The 22,471-nt window shown below is 44.3% G+C and overlaps 1 protein-coding gene across 1 annotated transcript; it reads left to right on the plus strand.

Annotated features, from left to right (window-relative positions):
• Window positions 1-2,800: 2,800 nt before the first annotated feature.
• On the plus strand, window positions 2,801-18,764 carry LOC146019405 (farnesyl pyrophosphate synthase-like). The gene is made up of 9 exons (XM_083151944.1): window positions 2,801-2,929; window positions 3,012-3,152; window positions 5,423-5,503; window positions 5,633-5,755; window positions 5,831-5,904; window positions 10,772-10,844; window positions 11,183-11,260; window positions 11,356-11,490; window positions 18,564-18,764. The coding sequence occupies exons 1-9, from the start codon at window positions 2,801-2,803 to the stop codon at window positions 18,762-18,764; spliced, it is 1,035 nt and encodes a 344-aa protein (XP_083008070.1).
• The last annotated feature ends 3,707 nt before the right edge of the window (window positions 18,765-22,471 follow it).

Genomic DNA, 22,471 nt, shown 5'->3' on the forward strand with positions numbered 1-22,471 from the left:
ATCAGGGGCCCCACAACCGCTTTGTTACACTCACCAGGGAGTGTTGGTGAACCCTAGCAGGGTTTTTCTCGGGAACGCCTGGAGGGTGATGTAATAGATGAAATGGCAGGACCACTATGGATACTGAACTGCAGGTCTTCAGTCGAGAGGCCTCCGGATGTCTTCTGGGTAGCCACCCAGGACACCCAGGTCTAAGTCCACAGAGCACACAAGCGAGCCTTCTTGCCAATAACAGCCCTTTTCCCATAAGACTGTATACATTTATCGGTACTTGTATGCCGCCTGGTCTTACATCAGCAAGTGGCAGTGTAGACTTAACTTCAAGGGCCCCGGGCAGCTACCGGTAGGGAGCGGGAAGCATGGAACTACACTGCCTACATAAACTAACTTAAAATTAAACAACAGGACTTAGAGACAAGAAGGGGTACAAGAAGCAAGGACTGGGATACATAAACTCAGGCTAACGGAGACAGAGCACTGCACAATGACAAAGTGATCAAGACTTAGACAAGGAAGGTGCAATGACTAATAACTAGAATAAATGCAAACGCAGATTATAGAGACACAGACAAACAGTAATAACTAAGGTATATGCAAACACTGAACTGTGTGGCCTAAAGCCACGGCCTAAGCACAGGCCCAAACTGAGAAGCGTACCACACACAGCTAACTATGATTTTTTTATAAACTCCCTGCCAATAAACAGTATAATAAAAGCTAGATGGTACTTGCTTGTAGGGGAAAAGGGAATGAGCAGCCTGGAGGTAGCCAGAGGTAGCTTCAAGAGGTTAACCAGCAGGACTGGATATAACAGCAAGATCAGAGCAGTCTTAAAAACACTTCTATAACCGGCATTGGAGCAGCCCAAATGAATCCCTTATAAAGGCTGCTTCCTGTGTGTCCACCCCTGATTAATAACAGAGAGCAGCTGCATACTACCACAGGTGTACTGGCTAATTACATCCCTGCTGCTGTCTGGCTTCCCCATCGCCTAGGCAACCGCTGGGGAAGAGGTGCTGCTGGTAGGGAGAGATGCGCTGAACATCTAGCAACTGTTGCCGTGACGGACCGGAGGTTCAGGACCGGCAGTGACGCGTCATCCTAGCTGCTTAGCAACAGCCGGGACCAGCACTGCAGGAACCAGCTGCAGCAGGCAAACGCCGCTAATGCAGTCTCTAACACGCGTCCCCTGCACCAAGTTACAAATGCAGTGGTGACACCAGCAATGGGCTATGTGCAGCCCAGGACATGCAGAGGAGCAAGGACAGAACTATGGACATGAAGGCTTTGAATCCCATCCCCTTGTGACCACAGCCACTTCTGCAGGATGAGCCTGTTGGATATCCGCAGTGGTGGTGCCAGTGCGAAGCTCAGTACACAGCCACACTCTGAGCAGCCTGCAAAGGACAGGGGCTGTGGACAAGGAGGCTCAAGCCCACTCTCAGCCACTGCTCTCTCATCACCTTGGACAAGAAGTAGAAAATATGTCTTCTGATCCAGAGGATCATGCAGACCCGATAATGTGTAACCACCACCACCTGCTGACATCAGAGTTGTGCCATCTGCTGTGCTGCAAGGCTACCCGTTCTGATGCAATGCTGATGAATGTGGCTGAGGAAATATATATCAATATAATGCTTTATAATGGAGTGATTGAATGGGGTTTCCATAAGAAGTATCACTTGAAAGAAGATGGAGGACACTAGATAAACTGCTCAGTAGATTTAATGAAGATTTTATGGTACAGTTCATTCAAAGAATGCAATACGAGATCAAGCATACATGGTATACGAAATAAACGCAGACACTTGCTAACTGTAAAGACTTGTAGATATATCAGAAAGTCCAAACTGATAATTACTGTAGTTAGCTGACAAACCTGAAGAAGACTGAAGAGAAGTTGAAGGCTGCAGCTGAAGACTTTGATACTGAAGAAAGAACTGTAGTTAAATATTAGAGGAATGAAGATGGTAGCTTTGGGGTTGAAGAAACTGTAGCTTTGAAGACTGACGCAATAAATACTGCGACTTGAAGACTGTAGAAACAGGACTACGGATTTAAGGCTGTAAACTCAAGAACTGTGGCTTTGAAGACCGTAGACTTGTGGCTTTAAGGCTGTAGAAAGGACACAATGGCTTTAAGACTGTGGACTCAAGAAGGTGAAGCACTGCCAGAACCAGATTAATACCTCACAATGGGTTCAGCATGTCTCCCTGTGGCAACTCGTGGGACAATGTACTCAATGTACATGCAGTGCTGAGAGCAGAACACTAAAAAGGAACAGGAGATCCTTCCTGCATGAAGTAACCTGAAGTACTGGCAAGGTACCTGCGGGCTGAACCCCTTTTAACAGGGGAGACTGCACTGGATTGGTTGGGGAACTGCCATGAGCAGCAATTGTGCAATCCTGGTCTCCAACATGATGGCTCCCAGTACAGGAGACACATGTAGAACAAGGACACATCCACCATACTACCCAACTCTTTGCGGAGGACTTCAGACCGTCTGCATTTCCTACGAAAGAAACCTTCCAGGGTACGTGGGGCAGAATATTAATGTAACTTACCCCACTTATTATATAACTAATAGAAGGAGGTGTGGATTGTTACTGTGCCATTAAAGATACCTTTCAGTGAACACGGGACTGCTTTATTTAATTTAAATGCTTACCTCTCTCACTGTGTTTTGTATCGTGTGTATGTATGTGTGCATGCATATTTATAGTACTTATACACCTATATATAGCACTTACTTGACAGATGCCATGTTGTTTTTCTTCCAGCCACTTACAATGACCACCATGAAGGCATCAGCAGCCCCTGATAATGCCCAGGAGTTTTACAGCTTCTTTGAGAAGGTTGTGCAGGACCTGACAGCTGAGGAACACGGACACCCAGAAATTGGAATTGCCATGTCACGCTTGCGAGAGGTGAGTGAGATCTGTGAGGCTCTGCTCAGCTATCTTCCACTCCCTTCCTGATACCATACCAATGTGAGTGTGTGCTCCACAGGTCCTGGAGTACACTATCCCTGAGGGAAGGTATAATCAAGGGCTGACTGTATTGGCCTCCTTCCAGAAGCTGCTGCCGCTAGCCCTACAGGATGTGGAGACCATAGAGAGGGTCATGGTGGTGGGCTGGTGCGTAGAGCTGGTGAGGACCCAATTGTGTCTGTGATATATGACATCATTACGAGACGCTGTTTCTAACAACCTGTTTTCTGGGTCCAGGCCCTTGCTAGGAGACCAGGGGAAAGAGCACGGTGTCAGTACCACATGGCATGCTGGTCCCAGCCAAGGAGACCAGGAATGCTACCACTTGCAGAGAAGTGCTGCAATGTCAATGTTCCAGCTGGCTCTAAACAGCTGGAACACTCTATAATGCTCTCATACTGTACATGCATCTCCATATGTAATGTGCTTGTGTGTGTGTGTGTGTGTGTGTGTGTGTGTGTGTGTGTGTGTGTGCTTGTGCCTGTGTGTATACAGTCGGGCAAAAAAGTATTTAGTCAGCCACCAATTGTGCAAGTTCTCCCACTTAAAAAGATGAGAGAGGCCTGTAATTTTCATCATAGGTATACCTCAACTATGAGAGACAAAATGAGGAAAAAAAATCCAGAAAATGACATTGTCTGATTTTTAAAGAATTTATTTGCAAATTATGGTGGAAAATAAGTATTTGGTCAAAAACAAACAAGCAAGATTTCTTGCTCTCACAGACCTGTAACTTCTTCTGTAAGAGGCTCCTCTGTCCTCCACTCGTTAACTGTATTAATGACACCTGTTTGAACTCTTTATCTATATAAAAGACACCTGTCCAACACTTCAAACAGTCACACTCCAAACTCCACTATGGCCAAGAGCAAAGAGCTGTCAAAGGACACCAGAAACAAAATTGTAGACCTGCACCAGGCTGGGAAGACTGAATCTGCAATAGGTAAGCAGCTTGGTGTGAAGAAATCAACTGTGGGAGCAATTATTAGGAAATGGAAGGCATACAAGACCACTGATAGTCTCCCTCGATCTGGGGCTCCCCGCAAGATCTCACCCCGTGGGGTCAAAATGATCACAAGAACGGTGATCAAAAATCCCAGAACCACACGGGGGGACCTAGTGAATGACCTGCTGAGAGCTGGGACCAAAGTAACAAAGGCTACCATCAGTAACACACTACGCCGCCAGGGACTCAAATCCTGCAGTGCCAGACCTGTCCCCCTGCTAAAGGCAGTACATGTGCAGGCCCGTCTGAAGTTTGCTAGAGAGCATTTGGATGATCCAGAAGAGGATTGGGAGAATGTCATATGGTCAGATGAAACCAAAATAGAACTTTTTGGTAACAACTCTACTCGTCGTGTTTGGAGGAGAAAGAATGCTGAGTTGCATCCAAAGAACACCATACCTACTGTAAAGCATGGGGGTGGAAACATCATGCTTTGGGGCTGTTTTTCTGCAAAGGGAACAGGACGACTGCTCCGTGTAAAGGAAAGAATGAATGGGGCCATGTATCGTCAGATTTTGAGTGAAAACCTCCTTCCATCAGCAAGGGCATTGAAGATGAAACGTGGCTGGGTCTTTCAGCATGACAACGATCCCAAACACACTGCCCGGGTAACAAAGGAGTGGCTTCGTAAGAAGCATTTCAAGGTCCTGGAGTGGCCGAGCCAGTCTCCAGATCTCAACCCCATAGAAAATCTTTGGAGGGAGTTGAAAGTCCATGTTGCCCAGCGACAGCCCCAAAACATCACTGCTCTAGAGGAGATCTGCATGGAGGAATGGGCCAAAATACCAGCAACAGTTTGTGAAAACCTTGTGAAGACTTACAGAAAACGTTTGACCTCTGTCATTGCCAACAAAGGGTATATAACAAAGTACTGAGATGAACTTTTGTTATTGACCAAATACTTATTTTCCACCATAATTTGCAAATAAATTCTTTAAAAATCAGACAATGTCATTTTCTGGATTTTTTTCCCTCATTTTGTCTCTCATAGTTGAGGTATACCTATGATGAAAATTACAGGCCTCTCTCATCTTTTTAAGTGGGAGAACTTGCACAATTGGTGGCTGACTAAATACTTTTTTGCCCGACTGTATGTGTGTCTGTATGTGTGTCTGTGTGTGTATGTGTGTGTATGTGTGTTAAAGGGTAATCAGGCCTCTTAACCTCCGGGTAAATTATATCCTCATGTCCTGGTGTAAAGGTTGCTGACCCCTGAAATCCTGTCCCGCTGTAGTTCTGAACCTTTTTGGCTGGTTAACCAGCCTGACACCCTGTCCTGCTGTAGTTCTGAACCTTATCTGGTTATCCAGCCTGAAACCCTGTCCTGCTGTAGTGTGGAAGCCAAGTCTGTTATAGTCAGAAGACCTCTGTAGCATTGTTCTAAGGGACTTATGCACATAATTATCACAGCCTCCTTTCCCTAGATGATGATCTTCATGCTGGTGTATGATGACATTATGGATAAGTCTGAGATCCGCCGTGGGAGGCCTTGCTGGTACAAGAAGGTAACATTGCACCACCCTGGTGCAGGCAGCCGTTATCTGGGATCACAGTGTGGTATTGGGTAGATCATTAGGAGGTACAGGTCAGAGCTGGTTGGTGCAGGCGCTAAGTGAGAACTTTCCCTGACACAGGAGGACATTGGCCTTGATGCTATCAATGACTCTTTCCTGCTGGAATCATGTGTATATCGGCTCCTGAGGAAGCATTGCCGTGGACAGCCCTATTACCGGAACCTGCTGGAACTGTTTCTGGAGGTGAGAACTGTACCAGTATCCTGTACTTCCGGATGCATATTATTATTCCTTATACATATCTCTTCTGTGTCACAGACCTCCTATCTGACTGAGCTGGGGCAGACCCTAGATCTAGCAAAGCTGGATCTAGCGGAGTACACAGAGACCAGGTGAGTTCTCTGCTCTTCTGCCCAATGGCACATTCCAGTGGTTGGAGAGAGAGAGAGAATTGCACGGTGGATGCACACCAGAAAGAGGAAATATTTCAACAGGAGGAAATATTCTATTTAAAATGTAACCTTTATTAGTATATTCAAATAAAAAGAAGAGAGAGTTGTCCTGTGCAGATTTTTTAACATATAGGATCTCAAAGGATAGTCTCCTTCTGAGGCTTGTGAAATTTTTAAGAGTTAAAAATTCTTTGACATACATACACAAAACATATACTGTGATGTGCCAATGCACGGAAAATAAAGATTGGAGTTTAAGGGAATGAAAGAGTTTCCCTGGGCTGGTTACAAATGATGCTTGGATTTTATTTGGTCCCTGTGAGAAAAGGGAAGAGATGTATGTGTATCGTCTCCCTTTTTAGGGATTAGGTCACCAGTCAAAAATAATTTTATTACACGTCCCTACTTGGGGATTAGATCTCTACTTGAGACAAGCTTTCCCTACTTGGGGATTAGCTCTCTACTTAAGACAAGCTTTTATTTGATGGATACTTATCCACAATTTAAACATGCTTGGGATAAGCATATTGATATCCTTACAAAAAAATAAGGATCAAATATGTTAAAAAAAAGGGGCAGACTAGATGGGCCAAGTGGTTCTTATCTGCCGTCAAATTCTATGTTTCTATGTTTCTATGTTTCATGTTCTTATTGGATTGCATAGGGGTGATTTATTGATGTCTGAATAGATCTAATGTATTCACTCTCCTATGTCTTCCTTTTTTCCCTGGTGGGTTTAATCAGGGTTTAGCTCTCTCTCAAGGGGCTATTGGTGCTGCCTCGGGTGTATTTTGCAGCTTTATCCCAATTTCCCACTAGTCGTTGGTTTTTGGTGTTAATAAACATATGCGTTCATTGATATGACACCCAAATCACCTATAATAGGTTTGTTAGGGTTCTCTGAGTGAATATTACCAGGCAGTTAATCTATTCACTGAATTCCTGGCCTCCTTTGCCTATTATATTTGGGTGTTTGTCACCATCTAGTGGGTGCTTTCAGAGATGCAAGGTTGGTCTTGAAAAAGCCTTATTAGGTGAAACGCGCGTCGAGCTATCAGAGCACGACCTCTAGCTGCATAATATGATATAAATGTATATGATATGAATTAAGAGAGAAATTAAGGTGTGTGTGTGGGGAGAACCAGCGTGGGTGTTCACCCAAATTGGGGAAAGTAACCTGCGAACCCGCATACAAATAAATAAAGTGTGCATATAAGAATCTAAACATACTGCTGGGATGTGAAAGCACAGGAAATAAATATAAGATAAATCTGTGTGTGTATATAGGGAATCAGTATTAGCACCTACCCAGACAGGGGAGTATAACTAAACTTGCACAGAACCGTAAACCACATAGAAACAAACTTGCAACAAATTTGCAACAAAATTATAAACTGTGGAAATAAAGTGAGAACAAATATGTGCTGAAATTTAATGGGAGAATCACTTATAAAATCCTGAGAAATAGGGGCATAATATCCAGCCCAATAAATTGTTATCTATATGAAAAACAAATATCTAACTGTGGAAATAAAACTCCTTAACAGAGGATTGAAACGAGGCTCCGACTGCCGGTCCAGACAGGGGACCCTCGTTGGAAAATAGGAACAGGAAGTGATAGACCCACTAAACAGCCACAAATAACTAAAAAAGCTATAATCCCACAAATATACATGAAATTTAAATCCAAAGGCGGCATTTGCAAGTGAAAACTACACACAGAAACTGAAAACGTCAGAACTGTTTGTTAAAACTCCCGGTATAATTACTACTAACATGGGTAAGATAACCCTAAGCCTCTGAGGAAGCTAAAAATTCAAACCAAACCCAACACACACCTCTCTCTAGAAAGGGAAATAAGCTGAGCTGGAGGCCAGTTATTGGGAATAAACTGGCAACAGTAATAACCGGCATACATCCCTGCATAAAATACAGTAAAGGAGGAAAACTGGGCTGTAGGCCAATTAAAGGCAACAGTGCATAGACACAACAGACCCAATAAATACTCCTGAAAAATCAAATACAGTGCAGCAGACAACGAGCTCTGACATCTTTTTTTAACATTCTATCTTTTCACATCTTCTCATTTCTTTGTACGAGCACAATGTTTAAATGTATATGATTTTAAATTTCTATTTCACCTAGAAAGAACTAATCCTCTTTTGTTCCTACAAAAATAAAGGAATCAAGACAAAGGGGAACCTTTTAAAAGAAACGTTTATTAAAAGTTACATTTTATTGAATTCATCAATTCAATACAGTAAATACAAGAATAAAAAGTCTTTTTTTGTGTGTGCACTCAAAACAGCGCAACATCTTTCTTGCACAACCTTCTGTGCGACCACAATTTTTTGTATATCCCAGTTACCCTGAGTGGCACCCCCGCAAAAGATATAGAAAAATAGCGGGCAACACAGGTCCAGAAATATTAGTGACCTATTTAGAGTGTGCAGGCAATCTCCCTACCTGTCCTCTCCCCACTTATTTACACATCACAGTATATGTTGTGTGTATGTATGTCAAAAATTGTTTAACTCTTAAAAATTTCACAAGCCTCAGAAGGAGACTATCCTGTGAGATCCTATATGTTAAAAAATCTGCACAGGACAACTCTCTCTTCTTTTTATTTGACTATACTAATAAAGGTTATATTTTAAATAGAATATTTCCTCCTGTTTAAATATTTTCTCTTTCTGGTGTGCATCCACCGTGCAATTCTTTCTCTCTCCAACCACTATCTTGACCATATTGCCCAGATAGCATCCGTCGCCAAACTATACCAATAAAGGCGATTGAAGATTAATCCCTAATTACTGTACAAGGGATATTTTTCCCAAAAAAATTGTGTGCGGACCTCCAACTCCTCTCCCGCCCTTCTCCCTATAATTACTGTACAATGGCACATTCCACCTGACGTGTCTTACGTGTGAGTAATGGGGCAATATGGGACTGCAGGGCAGACCAAATAAGCAGCAGGGATCAGAAGTGTACCTTGGACCTGATATACAGTGCTTGTACAGTAGTGCACATACAGTAGATGCACACTAGTACACACAGAGGCATAGCATAAAGCCATGGCATACAGAGCAAACTCATGTCGTGCTCCCTGCCCATCCCTCATATTTACACAGACACATTGTATCCAACACTATTGATCCCCCATGGTGAATAAACACACATATTGGTCTACACAAAAACAAGACAGCTAGATTCAGCAATTGTCAAATCTACAAATGACATATTTAATCATTGCCCCACAGCTGAAAAAAACAAAATCAAGCATTGATTCCACCAACCCCATACAGTCATACGGCAGATGACCAAGCTCCTGAATGCAGATATATATACAAGTATAGAAGATATACCGTGCCATGAGGCTGCTTCGCTATATCACACTTAGGGTTACCACTCCCAAAAAACACGAATAATACAAAATTGTAGTGGACACTTGTGTGCTGTTTTTCTCTATTTGTGAGATATTGGTTCATGATGGATAATCACATTAGGGTATCAATATCCTTTATGACTGTCCTTTTCCTTTGGCCCTATATGCATGAAAAGGTTTCTTTGATACACCAACTTTCCCCATATATTAGGATCTCACCTCAGGTAAGTGCCCTATGTTCCTCAAAAGGTTTCTTTTTGTGGACCAATGTGATTATCCATCAGGAACTAACATCTTTTCTGCTTCTTCCCTTCTTGTATTCTTTTGTGGTATATGGGATCCGATTGTTGAGAATACTTACCGAACGTGAGGAGATGGATTACTGTCACCAGTAGAGAGTGACAGCGCACCTGTGTCCATTGCATTTTTGTGTTAAGCTCCTGAATGTGTTCATTGGCAATAAAATCCACTAGTTTCCAGGTGCATTGTCATGATGGAGAAGGACACCATGGGCCCGAGTTCCTGGAAGGCATCTGAAAATAGCTTCCAGTACTTATGTCAAGAATTGGTTAGCATACTAGTCCCTATTGATAGTGCTTCTACACAGGTAGACACATGTGGTACGGTAGCTACATGAACAGTGGTGGCAATAAAAGGGCCACCATCTGTTTGGCCATGCTGCGCACACGTTGGAATTTCTGTGGCACTTCATTTGGGGTTCATTGAATTGATTGTTGTTTGGTCTTGGGGTTGAAACTGTAGATCCAGGATTCATCTTAAGTGATGACAGACAGAGTTTGAGTAACTGTCACCAAACCTGGCCATCACGTTGTGGCACCGAGACTTTTTCTGCTATCAAATCAGCAGATGGGGCACCCAGTGTGCACAAACCTGACACAGGACAAGCTTTTATGGAGTATCAAGCTGATTGATCCCAATGAGATGTCTATCTCATGGGCCACGGTCACCCCGGTGTCCACCTCAACTACTGTATCTCCCACACAGCAGTTACGCTCTCCTCAATAATGGCAGACACAAGTCAGCCGCAGCACTCCTTGTCTTCCAGTGCTGAAATTCTTCACACACAATAATATAAGATGCTGCTTCCTCTTCTAAAGCAGCTTGTAGTTGATCAAAACTCTCTTCTTGTAGTTATAGCAGATCAGAGCTCTCCAGTGGTCTCTGTTGTGCTCCGTAACGAGTTCCTAAAGAAAGCAAACATGCTAACTTCTTGGGTGTGGGTGAAGCTTATATACGGTTCTGTGCCCTAAAATTTTACAGAAGCTTTAGGCAAAGACTACAGTTTTCATCTAGAAAGTCAGATTTTGTCTACTCTAGCTATCTGCTACCATCCAGAAATTGATAGCACAGGCCTTATACTGTATGTTTGGTATGCCCTGATGCCTGGTTCTCTGTCTGCAGGTATACATCCATTACGAAATACAAGGCGGTTTCCTTGTGCTTCTACCTGCCCATCGCTGCTGCCATGATTATGGTGAGTTTTGTGCTGCAGAGTTGATAATCGTATTACTTTCTTTGAAACTTTGTAAGACAATAAAGCTCTAACAGCTGTGTATAAAGGTGCCCATACACTAATAAGATTTATCTGCAGATCTGGCTGGTTAGAACAAAAACATGGTTATGGATGAGTGACAGTTTTTCAGTTTTCCAGCATTTCCAAGCAAATGGTCAACTGTCATTTGCTCTCATCCATAACCATGTTTTTGTTCCAACCAGACAGATCTGCAGATAAATCTGCGTGTGTATGGCCACCTTAACCACCAAGTAATCTGGTTATAACCTGAGTAACCCGTCCATGTACCCTTATCTTAGGCTGGAATAGACAATGAAGAAGTTCACAAAAATGTCAAAATAATCCACTTGGAATTGGGGAAGTTGTTTCAAGTACAGGTGAGAAAGGGGATTATGGTAGTGATGGGATATTGGGAGAGTTTATCATAGAGTTTTAGTTATGTTCTGTGCTCTCATCTCCTAATATCTGGTAGGATGATTACCTGGATTGTTACGGGGACCCCAATATCACTGGGAAGATTGGAACCGACATCCAGGAAAGGAAGTGTACGTGGCTGGTGGTAGAGGCACTAAAGAGGGTGACTCCTGAGGAGAGGAAAATCCTGGAGGTAAGTGTCATAGTGGGACAGATTCCCCTCCACTTTCCCAGAGAGCTCCACCTCCTGAGATTAACATTTCCCAGACAGCTATGCCTCGTGAACGTACATCTTCCCAGAGAGCTCAACCTACAGTACTGCACTTACACCTTCCCAGAGAGCTCTGCCTACTGCGCTTATACCATACCCACAAGCCCTTCTTCTTGCATTTACACCTTCCCAGAGAGCTCCGACTACTGTACTTATTCCTTCCCCACAGGCTCATCCTGGTTTTACAAAGTTCCAGAGAGATCCGCCTTCTACACGTATACTTTCACCACTGGATCCTTCTCCTACACTTACACCTTCCCCACAGGCTCCTCCTTCTGCACTTACAAATTCCCAGAGAGATCTGCCTTCTACACTTATACTTTCCCCACTGGCTCCTTCTCCTGTACTTACACCTTTCCAGAGAGCTCCACCTCCTACACTTACACCTTCCCAGAGAGCTCCACCTCCTACACTTACACCTTGCCAGAGAGCTCCACCTCCTACACTTACACCATTCCAGAGAGCTCCACCTCCTGCTCTTACACCTTCCCAGAGAGCTCCACCTCCTGCTCTTACACCTTCCCAGAGAGCTCCACCTCCTGCTCTTACACCTTCCCAGAGAGCTCCACCTCCTGCTCTTACACCATCCCAGAGAGCTCCACCTCCTGCTCTTACACCTTCCCAGAGAGCTCTGCTTCTGGTATTTACACCTTTTGCACAGGCTTCTCCTCCTGCAATTACACCTTCCTGAAAATCTTGCCTTCTGCACATATACCTCCCCCACAGGCTCCTCGACCTGAGCTTATACCTCCACCTGAGTTTACAAATGGTACCCCTGTAAATATCTCTTTTTAATTAATTTATGAATCTTAATAGTATATACCTGTATCAATAATTCATAAAAAAAAACTTTTAAATAAAACAATACATAGGCAAAATGATCCCTATAAATTCAAAATCTGGTTCATACGTTTGGCCAATAATAATGTAGAAACGTTTCCAAATTTCTCAGTCCTCAGTTGAAAGAAAGATACCAATTCCTTTTACTCACTCTTTGAAATATATATTGCAGAGGGAGTGGTGATATAATATAGCAAAGTTCCTGAGAATTCAAGCTGATAATGGTACCGAGTTGCAGTTTGCAGACAGCTTCCAGCTACTCCGCCAGTGGAAGTCGCCTGTTGATGTACCGCTGATGGTGTCTTTTTGCAGGGAGTGAGCCGTCTGCCCTCAGCAGTCAGTGTGAGTAGAGAACATTGAACTGCTGGAAGATGGCTGTAATTATGTGCAGTATAAGGCAACTCACCCAGGTGGGTAATATACGCTCAGTAGAAAGCCGGCAGATGGAACAAGTAATAAGCCGATGCAGGATGCAGTCCCAGTGCTTTGTATTTTCTTAGATATACAGTATAAGTGAAAGGAAAAACAAAAAGTGGAGTAATAAGACTAAAAACAGAGAGTGGAAGTCTTCTTGACAGAAACAATGTAATAGCAGATCATTTTAATAATTATTTCTGCTCAGTCTTCACTACTGAAAGAGAGGGGAAAGGGCCACCGTTAAGTTGCAAGTATAGTCAGAAAATGAGGGGGGAGCAAGTATATTTACAGAGCAGAAAGTCAGAACTCTTAAAACTGAAAGTGAATAAATCAATGGGGCCATATGGGACACATCCAAGGATACTAAAAGAGCTTAAAGGGGAGCTGGTAAAACCATTAACAGAATTATTCAACCAGTCACTAATTACAGGAGTAATCTCAGAGGACTGGAAAATAGCAAATGTAGTCCCACTGCACAAAAGTGGAAGCAAGGAAGAGTTAAGCAACTACCGACCAATGAGCCTTACATCAGTAGTAGGGAAATTGATGGAAACACTCTTAAAACAAAGAGTTGTAGAATATCTCAAAACCAGCAATTTACAGGATCCTAAACATCATGGGTTTACTGTGGGGAAGATCATGTCAAACAAATCTTATTGACTTTTTTGACTTGGAGACTAAAGTAATAGATCAATATGGGGCTTTAGATGTAGCATATCTAGACTTTAGTAAGGCTTTTGACACTGTCCCACATCACAGACTGTTAAATAAACTTGAAAGCTTGGGATTAAATTCTAAGATGGTTGAATGGATAAGATATTGGTTGCATAATAGAAAACAGAGAGTTGTAGTAAATGGAGTGCAGTCACAGGAGAGAAAGGTTACCAGTGGAGTACCCCAGTATTTGGACCAGTGCTTTTTATATCTTTATTGGTGATATTGCAAATGGAATTGAGGGTAAAATGTGCCTTTTTGCAATAGGATTCAGTGCTACAGATGGAGCCAGCCTTGTCCTTGCTCAGCACCCGCCAGAACATCCGCCTTGGTGAGCGCCGGCGGACAGGGACTCCATTAAACTGGGATGCGCATGTGTCTCACTGGCGTGCGCGTCCCGGTCTCTCGGTGGCTGGACAGAGGCACCCTGCCCGTCTCTGCTTTAGGGAGATGGACAGGGTTAGGGGGGTCGGAGCGGTGAGGGGGACCGTTGGCGGTGGCAGGGGCGGACAACGGCGGGGAGCTCCGTTGCCATGGGGCGCACGAGCGTCTCAGGCATGCACGCCCCCTGGCGGGAGCTGGTGGCTTGCGGGGTCTGCCGAGATGACAGGGGTTTCATCTGTTTGTTACAGTAGTTGATGTTGCACTCATGGACCAAAAAAATGTAATGATGGGCAAACATCTCAATCCAGAAATATCACAAGTTATCAAGATTCCACATATATCCATAAACTACCATTGTAATAATTATTAGTGATATTAAATGTACTTCATTACTTGGGGCCTGATTCAGATCTGATCGTTAATCTAAAAAGTAGCCATTGTCTGTGAGTAGATAACCACTGCCCATCCAGAAAGAGAGAATGCCTTATGCAAATCTGCAAATGAATTATAAAAATATTACTAATCACTCGCAAATCAGAGAATAATTGAACACTCACATCAGTCCCTGCCCCAGTGGAGCTTACAATATATATTCCCTACCACATGTAGACGCACACACAGCCATCCTAAGGTTAATTTTTGTTGGAAGCCAATTGACCTACCAGTATATTTTTGGAATGTGGGAGGAAACCGGAGTACCCGGAGTAAACCCACGCAAGCACAGGGAGAATATACTAACTCCGCACAGTTGGGGCCATGGTAGGTATCGATCCCATGACCTCAGCGCTGTGAGGCAGTAATCCTAACCATTACACCATCCGTGCTACCCCCTTTATTGTCCAGTATTATTCATTATAATCATTTTTTTTTTTTGGTTATCTCTTTCTGGGATTTAGTTCTCACTTGCAATAAGTTTGGTGCCAGAAAGAAGTGTTTGCTATTTATTTGTTAGCACTGTAAATTTAATTACCTATGGATGGTAATAAACCCGTAATTATTAATATACTCTAATGAGTTTATTTTACAGTGGTTATTTATATATTTCCACTGATTTTCTGGCTTCTATTATCTTTATAATGAATTTATTGCCATCTGGTGTCAGCAATTACATGCAATCTGTTTTTATGTTCATTTCAGTGGACAGGAGTAATGCTTTATTTAATTAGATTGTATCTAAGTCTCCAGTGTTATCCTGTATTGGATGACTTTAACAGTGATTTCACTCCCTCTCACAGAGCTACTATCTTTACTAGTATGTATTTACTGTACTTCACAGCATTATTGAGTAAGTATTTGTACATATAGCATTATTTGCAACATTGTGACAAGTGGTGGTGTTTCACAGGCTGCTTCACAGGTGGTCCTGATGATGAAGCAGCCTGTGAAACACATGTAGACGCCACCACTTGTCATACATACTAGTAAAGATAGTACTTCACAGCATTATTGAGTAATCATTTGTACATATAGCATTATTTGCAACATTGTGACAAGTGGTGGTGTTTCACAGGCTGCTTCACAGGCGGTCCTGATGATGAAGCAGCCTGTGAAACACGTGTAGATACCACCACTTGTCATACACAATCTAATTAAATAAAGTATTACTCCTGTCCACTGAAATGAACATAAAAACAGATTGCATGTAATTGCTGACACCAGATGGCAATAAATTCATTATAAAGATAATAGAAGCCAGAAAATCAGTGGAAATATAAAAATAACCACTGTAAAATAAACTCATTAGAGTATATTAATAATTACTGGTTTATTACCAAGCACTTCATTTAAGAGAAACATGTCCGTATTGGGATTTTCTGTTTACACGAAGTAAGGTGGGTTCCACTGCTCCAACGATTCTTAACACATTTCTGTTTTGTTAGCCACTTGGATATATTATATACATTTTAAATTTAATTTTTTTCAAATAAAACCTTTATAAATACACCTGGTTTTTAAGGAATTTTTTCATCCACACCCCAAATTGTGAAAATAATCCATGATGTGGCGGAGAGCCTACCAGTGCGTATCGGTACAAATGTGTTGATATTCCACTCTAAAGATACTCTTCTGGGTGTATATAATCACCTGACCTCGTAAGTAGGGGTACGCATCCTCCTTTACCAGCCAATGTAAAAAAAAAACTTTTTTGTGTTTGAATTTCTCTGTCTGCCCCGTAAATCTGGGTAAGCTATCCCCGTAATCCCCTTCATCAACCACCCACCCATACACAACTTTCCTATATATTTATTGCCTATTTTCTCTCTGCATATTCAACACTGCGACAAAGGAATGTAATGGGCCAAGTGGTTCTTATCTGCCGTCAAATTCTATGTTTCTATGTTTCTATGTAATCTCGAGCCTATGAAACCAGTGCTACTAGGAAATGGAGATAACATTTAGGATCTTCAACACCCAGGGGTAAATTTACTAAGAAGGCCAATTACGGCCGATCCATAGTATCAACAGGTACGACCACGATCAGCAGAAACAGGATGAAAATATGAATGGAGAATGCAGCATATTTACTAAGCTGCCGTATTCTCCTGATTCGTATTTTCTGATGGTGTTGCCATTCATATTTGGCTACTGGCAGCCAAATACATACAATATGGCAGCATTGCATGGATCAGTAAGATTTGTGCGACACTTCTCTGTATAAAACTAAGTGGGGTACCACCCAGCATTTACCAGCCCCAGGCTCATTGAGCTTGTCCTGGTTGCAGTATGGGTACCCAGTATTTTGTAAACCAGCACTGGGATCAAACAGCCAGCCATGTCATGTCACAGTTCGCGCTGATTGGCTGTTTGCAGCTCCATAGACACCTATGTTAAAAATGTAACATGGGTGGCCAATGGAGCTGCATACAGGAGGGAGGACCACGTGAATTACGTCACAGGAGAATCCCTCAGTCTCAGAGGAACTGAAATCCGGGAGAGGGCTGCCAGCTCAAGAATGTAGAGGACGGACATAATGCAAAATGTGGGGTGGCTGGAGGTGGAGTTCCCCAAAAGGAGCTTGCATTACAGGCATTGCACAGCTGGGGGTGGAGCCAAGATGACACAATTTACTTCACCTGGACCCCACAGACCCGCCGCTTCAGCCTAGGGGGTGATGCGGAAGGCTGGGGCCATTGTAGGGGTCTTGCCCAACCTACAGGGGGGGGGGTGAAGACAACTAACAGGAGCCTTCCAGGTATCCAGAGAGGGTAGGCAAGTATGACTTGCACCTTCTCCAAAAGGTACTTCTCCTAAACTTGTACCTTGTCCGAAAGCTCTTCCTCCTTTGCTTACACCGTCAATTATACAGTATCTCCTCAACTTGTGCTTAAATCTTCTCTTATAGCTCCTCCCCTTGCCCTTACACTTTTATTTTTGGTACTTGTTTCCTAGCACGGCCACAATCGTATGGATCGTGTACCTTTAAGTTAAGGTACACGATCCATACGATGGACCCGATTTCCTTTGAAATCAGGTCCATTTGGCCGGCTAGGACAAAATATCGGGGGCATCGCGTCGGTCGGGACCATTAACAATGGTCACGACGCGACCGACGCGATGCCCCCGATTTCCCCATAGGCTTCAATGTTAAAAAATATTTTAACATTGAAATCGTGTCGGGAAAGGTAAAATATCGGTGGCATTGCGTCGGTCGGGACCATTAACAATGGTCCCGACGCGATGCCCCCGATTTTTCCATAGGCTTCAATGTTAAAATATTTTTTAACATTGAAATAGTGAAAAAATGTGAAAAATGTGAAATGGGCCAATATGACCCATTTCACATTATAGATGTCTCCGTCGTCACCCCACGATAGACGCCAACCCGAAGCGTGGCGAGCGCAGCGAGCCCGCGAGGGGCGGCGGTGCGCGTCCTCCGACCTTTTCATTCCCCTACTATCCACGTCGGCGTGGAGGTGAGAATAGAATAGTGTGGCGAGCGCAGCGAGCCACCGAGCCCGAAGCGTGGCGAGCGGACGCGTATAACTTCACAGGTATACGCGTCCCCTCGCGGGGCTCGCTGCGCTCGCTGCGCTCTCCACGCTTCGGGCTCGGTGGCTCGCTGCGCTCGCCACACTATTCTATTCTCAACTCCACGCCGACGTGGATAGTAGGGGAATGAAAAGGTCGGAGGACGCGCACCGCCGCCCCTCGCGGGCTCGCTGCGCTCGCCACGCTTCGGGTTGGCGTCTATCGTGGGGTGCGGTGTACGCCGTTAAATTTGGGGGGTTGGGAATATTTTACATTGAATCCAATGTAAAACCGGGTCCCAGGGACCCAATTTACATTTCATTAAAAAAAAAATCGGGTCCAAAATCGGTCGGTCGCGTCGATCGCATCGCATGCGACCAAATCGCATGCGATGCGATCGACCCGATTTTTCCGACACGACCACCCCGATGTAAATCGGTGTGGCCGTGCTAGGAAACAAGTACCTTATTTTTAGCTCCTCCTCCTGCAATTGCATTTTCTTTCAAAGCTCCTCCTCCTATGCTTACTCCTTCCCCCAAAGCTCCCCCTCTTCCTCCTTTGGTTACATATCTAAGAGGTGCATGTTCCTCCTGCACCATTGATTACACATGTCCTAGCAGTATTCCTCACACTATCTCCGGTATTAACCCTAGCATTTCTGTGACACACAGGAGAACTACGGCCATGATGATGTGGACAAGGTGCAGATGGTAAAGCAGCTGTTCGACGATCTAGACCTGCCCACTGTGTACAGTCATTATGAGGAGGAGAGTTACCAGAGAATACAGTTCCTCATCTCCCAGCATTCACATGGGCTGCCCAATGAGATCTTCCTGGACATGGCACGCACGATCTACAAGAGACAGAAATGAGTGTGCGCTCAGTGTATATGTAGGGCTGCAGTGGATCCTCAGCACATGGGATAAAGCTCTGTTCATTGGTTGTTTTCCCTGCATAGTAGGTGTCTATGTCCCAGCTCCCAGTCTTGGATTTCCATAACAGCTAACAGCACTATGCCCCCTACACTGCTATAGACTACTAAAATACTGTGATCAGTACCCACACCAGCCCCCATCCTAGAGGTTTATACCACCTTTTCTTATTTCAGTCATTCAGATTCTCTTAACCAGTGCCCTGTTTCCATGTAAGGATGGCCATCAATGTGCAAGCCATCAATACTTGTCATATCGATGGTGATATTGCAAGCAGTCATTGATGGCAGCATCGTATGCAATGCATGACCATTGATGGTTTCACCAATCAATGGTCATACCTTTTCTTTGACTAACTGGGCCGTGGGCCAATCAGAACCTGGAGGTGGGGCTACAAGTGTGTCATGGTTGTAGCTATTCTCTGCTTCCTGGCTCCTTGGGGAAAATTTTCTAAATGTACCTGCACTAGATTATTCTAGAATAAAACGTTCTTAATGCCCTACTATCTGTGACTTTTGCTTCTCCTGCACTCCAGGGAGGTTCATAATATCTCCGCATTCAGGGGGTGATTCTGGTTGACACGCAAATCTGCAACATTTGTAGCTTTGCGTTTCATCTATGCGCTGCCCGCACGCATATGATCCCCGCACACAATATCCCCGCACGCATGTGAATGGATGTTTGACCAACGAATGATTTTGCAAGCACTCACAGGACTAAGACACCTCACTGCCACTTCATGACCGCACTGATAGGTATAAGCAATTTGCCATGCCCGCTCGCACAAAGCGGCTGCACATGCGTATAAAACTTTATGAATATGCGCAGTTGCTGACATGGGAGCAAATGGATCTGAAAAACTTCCTCAGTCTTATTCTCTGTCACCACCCTCCACATCCAGAGGTGGCCCTAGGCCCTAGTAAGATGCTATGCGGTGTGTGACTGGGCCCACGTGCGCCTTTCCCAGCTGCCTATTTTTTTCCTTCCTCTGATGTAATCATCCAGAAACAATCATAGGGCAAACGTGGGGTGTGGAGGGTTAAATAACAGGCGCTTAGGTCTGATGTACTGTATGAATCACTGGTCTTTGTAAATGTCAAAAAATATTTTGGATTTTATTTTGTTTTAAAAAAGCAAATTAATGATAAAAAGACAATTTTCCTTTAAAAAAAAAAACATAAAATACATATAATCCAGCAACTCAGGGTTAAATATCCACAAGGGGTGGGAACAGTGCCGTCTTTCCCATTGGGCTTAATGGGCAGTTGCCCTAGGGCCCAAGTGTTCTAGGGGCCCATCCCAATTGGAAAGACGGCACTGGGGAGAGTGGCTGGAAGGACGTGGCTGGTGGCCGACGAGCCAGGGAGGCGGGAGCAGGTGAGGACAGTACGGGCTGTCGTTACCCTATACACCCGCCCAGCAGTGTGCAGACATATCTCTCTTGGGAGCTGCAGTGGCGGGTGGTGGGCAGCGCTACAGCGGGGATAAGGGTCAGCGCCGCAGCAAGGATCGGGGCAGTGCTGGCGGCTCGGAGCTTGTAGTAGTCCGCAGTGTCCGGGAAGCGATGAGGGAGTGAGCATCGGACACATCAAACACTGCTCTCACAGCCAATCAGCAGCTGGCCTATCTTTTTGAATTATCAAATTCTGCCGCCATTGTCCGCACTATCCGATGCTTACTCACTCAGCGCTTCCCGGACACTGCAGTCTGCAGACTACTACAACCTCCCAGCTGCCGCTGCCCGGACCCTTGCTGCGGCGCTGACCGGATCGGAGTGTCCTCACTGCTGCCCGGACTGCCTGGACCCCACGCTGCAAAGGTACCACCTGCCTGCCCCTATATCCATCCCGGACTTGCGGGGGAAGGGGGGTGGGGGTTACTGCATTTTTTGCCATGGGGCCCAATGAATTTTTTGCCCAGGGGCCCAATATAATGTTAAGACGGCCCTGGGTGGGAAAAGCAGGTAATAGTTCATACCTCCACTCCTGTCCTCACCGTCCTCTCTTTGTAATCAGTGACATAGAGGTCTGTTATCCTCTGCTGCAGCCGTGGTCCCGGCTTCCAGCAGAGTAGACAATTATCATTATTTACAGTTTCTTATATACCGTTGAGCTTTAAAATAGTAGACAGTGATAAGACAAACTGGGTAACAACAGACAGACTTGGAGGTAGGAGGGCCCTGCTGTAGTATATAGTATATAGGGATATAGGACGGAAACGCAAGGACAGGCAACAGTAATAGCATAGCAGTCCTACTAAGTTACAGGTCCAGAAGGGAAGCTATATAATACATAAGTGCCTCGGAGGGTTATGCGTGTAGAACTTAAGTATGATAGGCTTGCCTGAAGAGGTGAGTTTTCGGGGAAAGCTGGAAAGTGTGGAGGCTAGCGGAGAGTCTTATTGTCCGTGGAAGGGCATTCCATAGGATGGGAGCCGCCTGATGAATGTCCTGTTATAGTGAATGGGAGCTAGTGATCCGTGCAGAAGAGAGACGCAGATCTTGTGCAGAGCGGAGTGGTCGAGATGGGAGATATTTTGTGATAATTAGAGAGATATATGCTGGTGCAGTATGGTTACTAGCTTTATATGCTAGTAGAAGGGTTTTATATTGAATATGGTAAGATACAGGCAACCAATGGAGGGACTGGCAGAGTGGATCAGCAGATGATGAGCGTCTTGCAAGGAAGATCAGCCTAGCAGCAGCATTTAGAATGGATTGTAGTGGTGAGAGTCTGTTCTTGGGAAGACCAGTTAGGAGACTATTGCAATAACCAATGCGGGATATAATGAGTGCATGGATAAGAGATTTAGTAGTGTCTTGTGTGAGATATGGTCGTACTTTGGATATGTTTTTTAGATGCATGTAACATGATTTGGAGACAGAATGAATGTGGGGAAGAAAGGACAGTTCAGATTTGAGGATGACCCCTAAGCAACGAGCTTGTGGCGTAGGGTAGATTATCGAGTTGTCAACAGCGATGGAGATGTCACGATGGTAACTGTTCTTGGCTGGCGGGAATATAAGTAATTCCGTTTTGGAAATATTGAGTTGAGTTGGCGAGAAGACATCCAAAATGAGATGGCAGAGAGACATTCAGAGACTCGGCCCAAAACCACTGGTGACAACTCTGGGGTTGATATATAGATTTGAGTAACATCCGCATATAAGTGATACTGAAATCTGAAAGAGCTGATTAGTTTGCCAAGAGAGGAGGTATAGATTGAGAAAAGCAGAGGACCTAAGACTGAGCCTTTGCGGAACTCCGACTGACAGAGGTAGTGAAGAGGAAGTGGAGTCAGAGAAGAGAACACTGAAAGAGCGATCAGATAGGTAAGATGTGAACCACGAAAGGGCTGTATCATTAAGACCTAGGGAGTGTAGTGTTTATTTCAAGTGATATGCACACAGTGTACAACGGTACTGCAGAGATTAACAAGTAGACAAGTGGATTTTTATGTGAGAGGCATTCCATGCAAGAGCTGTCTATGCAGGAGTTATTATCGTACGGCCGGCTTTTGATCCTCCCTGGTCCGCCTGTGATTGAAATGTCTGTTGTAGACGCTGGTTCCCTCCCAGTTTTTTTAAATGTAATGCCGGCTTTGAGCTGTCAGCGCAACAAGTTCCTTGTGGATGCCTTTCTGTTTTG

This window comes from Crinia signifera, chromosome 7 (assembly GCF_055691185.1).
Source record: "Crinia signifera chromosome 7, ASM5569118v1, whole genome shotgun sequence".
NCBI classification, from domain to species: Eukaryota; Metazoa; Chordata; class Amphibia; order Anura; family Myobatrachidae; genus Crinia; species Crinia signifera.